We start from the raw sequence: 3,167 nt of genomic DNA, 5'->3' as shown, positions 1-3,167 counted from the left end.
AGGAACAGGTGAGCATGGGAGAACAAGTGAGCATAGGGAAACAGGTGAGCATGGGGGAACAGATGAGCATGGGGGAACGGGTGAGCATGAGGGAACAGGTGAGCATGGGGGGACAGGTGAGCATGGGGGGGACAGGTGAGCATGGGGGAATAGGTGAGCACAGGGGAACAAGTGAGCATGAGGAACAGGTGGACATGAGGGAACAGGCGAACATGGGGGGACAGGTGAGCATGGGGGAACAGGTGAGCATGGGGAGCAGGTAGGAGTAGGGGAGGAAGGTGAGTGAGGCAGCCGGCTGGGACAATTGATGCTGACCCTGATCTGTGCCACAGGAGGTGAACTCGCTGCGCTGCCAGCTTGGTGACCGGCTCAATGTTGAGGTGGACGCTGCCCCACCTGTTGACCTTAACCGTGTTCTAGATGAGATGAGGAGCCAGTATGAGACCCTGGTGGAGAATAACCGCCGGGATGCTGAAGAATGGTTCAATACTCAGGTAGGTACCTGGAAAGAGTCAGTGCAACAGAGAAATGGGGTATCAAACGGAACTGACCTTGGGGCTCCGAATCACGAAACCAGGTTTGAGCCTCAGCTCTCTTTGGACCTTGCTGTGCACCTTGGGCAGGTTGCTGTCCTCTTAGCAATAATGTCCTCAAGGACGAAATGAATGGGTTGGAAGGGGTGTTCTGGAAGGTCCTTCTTGGCTCATGATTCTGCGCGGTCTCTGTGGACCTCTGAAGCTGAGTCCTGATGTTCCTGACCAGGTCCTGTGTGTGTATGTTTTAGACCGAGGAGCTGAACCAGCAGGTGGTGTCCAGCTCGGAGCAGCTGCAGTCCTGCCAGGCGGAGATCATCGAGCTGAGACGCTCTGTCAATGCCCTGGAGATCGAGCTGCAGGCCCAGCAGAGCATGGTGAGCCTGAGGCTTGAGCAGGGCTGCTGGGGGACCAAACCCAGCAGCACATGGGCCCACTGGGCCTCCATGCTCTGACTACACAGGCAGACTCTGGGGATTCAAGTTCTCATGCTTTAGGGATTTTCTGCATAGAGTGGAATGAGGTCCCAGCCCCCATTCACAAATGTCCCGGGGGGAAAAGACGGGACACCTATAGCAACAGACATGTTCTGGCAGCAGCTCCTGTCCTTGTGTAAGTAGGTTTATTCTGAGTAATTATCACTTCCTCAGAGATCTCATTACTAGGGGAGATGCTCTCTAGATCAGGGAGGCTCCAGCGGCTAACTGGCAGTCTCAGATGAGATGTCCCATTATGGTTCCTCTGGGTTCAAAGTGATTCTCTGAGTCTCTGTTCTTGGATTCTGAGGACTCGCTGAGACCCACACGGATTAAGTGCATCTTCTCTGACCTCTCACCTTCTCCGTTTGCCCTCACAGAGAGATGCTCTGGAATCCACCCTGGCAGAGACCGAGGCCCGCTACAGCTCCCAGCTGGCCCAGATGCAATGTCTGATCAGCAACGTGGAGGCCCAGCTGGCCGAGATCAGGAGTGACCTGGAGCGCCAGAACCAGGAGTACCAGGTGCTGCTGGATGTGCGGGCCCGGCTGGAGTGCGAGATCAACACGTACCGGGGCCTCCTGGAGAGCGAGGAGGGCAAGTGAGTGTCACTGTGTACTCCCTCATCTTCCCCATGCAGTCTACAAAGTTCTGGGGAGACGCCATGGTGCCTGGGGAGAGCCCAGCATTTGGAGTTTGAGCTCTGGTCTTACTATAAATTTGTCACGCGACCCCAGCCAGTCCTTTGTGGGCCTCTCTTTTCCCATTGGTAAAACAAGGGGGCAGGACTGGGTGATTTTTAAGGTGCTCTGAGTTATTGAATAGGAAAATCACAGTAACGTGAACTTTCTCTTTCTCTTAGGCTGCCCTGTAACCCATGTGCCCCTGACCACACACCTGCCAAGTCGTGCCTCCCCTGCCTTCCCGCTGTCTCCTGCGGACCTGGGGTGGTCCGCACCACCTGCAGCCCCCGCAGCATCTGTGTGCCCTGTCCGGGGGGCCGGTTCTGAGAGGAACTGGCCTAGAAAGCCGAGGCCATTGTCTCCAGGGGCTGAACTTGGCCTTTGCTCAACCCTGACCCTAAAGACTAATCCCCTCTCTCTGTGCAGAGCCCTGGGCACCAGGGCCTGGCTCTGGGAGGGCTCATTGCAAATATATCCCTCCAAGTCTCTCCAAGCCTGTCGCTAAGGCTGGCTGTCCCTGGAAGCCTCAATTTCCTCATCATTTCAGTGGGTGCCAGCCAGGCTCTCTGTTCTGAGGCTGCCTCCTGGGTCAGGTTTCCTTCTGGGTGTTGCTGTTGTGGGTTCTGAAATATACTAGAGGGCCTCTGTGGGTAGAATAATAAAGTGTATTGGCTTTGGCTCTCGATGCCTAACGGCACCGTTCCGGTGTCCCTGTTGTGTGTCTCTGCTGCGTGAAGAGGGGTGACTCCTGGCCAAGTGGATAGGGATGTTTGACCGCATATGACCTGGGGGATTACAGATCCTGTGGCCCTGTTTGGGGTGACTAAGGGCCTCCCAGGGGGCTTTTTTGTTCAGTGGCTCAGCTCTCCTGATGAAGACGCTTCTCCAAGATTCCCATGTGGTGATCCGTATTACCAGACCTCTCCCACTTCCCTCCTTGGTCTACATGGCCACCCTGGGATCCCAGAGGAAGGTGGATAAAGCCAGGGGGGAGTCCAAGGTGAAGCATGTTAAGCTGGTTTTCATTTCATGCCTGTGGTTCTCAAAAGAGCAGCAACATAGACAGCCCACACCAGGGTATCTTCATTTCCCTCTTTCCACCGTGATACTATCATATAGCCCGCCAGCTCAGCAGGTCCCTCCAAAACCTATACCCCTTCCGGTGCACGAGTAAGCTGGCCATTGTGACCTCCAGCTACAATTCAGAGATTCTTGTCTGTAAGAGACTCATCATGCTCAGTGTCCCTTTGGTATCTGATGCTGCATACAGTGCCTTTGGGTATCAGAGCATTTCCGAATGGAAGCGGGAGCTCCCAGCATTTTTGCCCAAAGTTTCTCATTTATGTCCAGACAATCCTCCCCCAGCAAACTGAAAAATGCCAAACTCCATGGATTCCAATGGGACATGGCAACGAAGGTAAAACTTCCTCAGGTAGAAAGGAAGGTGGGTTGTCTCCAGATAGCCCTGTGTTCCT

The 3,167-nt window shown here is 54.6% G+C and overlaps 1 protein-coding gene across 1 annotated transcript in view; it reads left to right on the top strand.

Moving 5' to 3' along the window:
- Positions 1–2,019, top strand: part of LOC111151367 (keratin 35) — a 4,044-nt gene extending 2,025 nt beyond the window's left edge. Inside the window, exons 4-7 of the mRNA XM_022509340.1 lie at positions 333–494; positions 785–910; positions 1,390–1,610; positions 1,872–2,019. Coding sequence (XP_022365048.1) covers positions 333–494; positions 785–910; positions 1,390–1,610; positions 1,872–2,019 — 657 coding nt within the window. The remainder of the gene's footprint in view (positions 1–332; positions 495–784; positions 911–1,389; positions 1,611–1,871) is intronic.
- The last annotated feature ends 1,148 nt before the right edge of the window (positions 2,020–3,167 follow it).

The sequence above is a fragment of the Enhydra lutris genome, unplaced genomic scaffold (genome assembly GCF_002288905.1).
Source record: "Enhydra lutris kenyoni isolate GAN:26980312 unplaced genomic scaffold, ASM228890v2 scaffoldscaffold26, whole genome shotgun sequence".
Lineage (NCBI taxonomy): Eukaryota > Metazoa > Chordata > Mammalia > Carnivora > Mustelidae > Enhydra > Enhydra lutris.
This window is presented reverse-complemented; position numbering and strand designations above follow the sequence as displayed.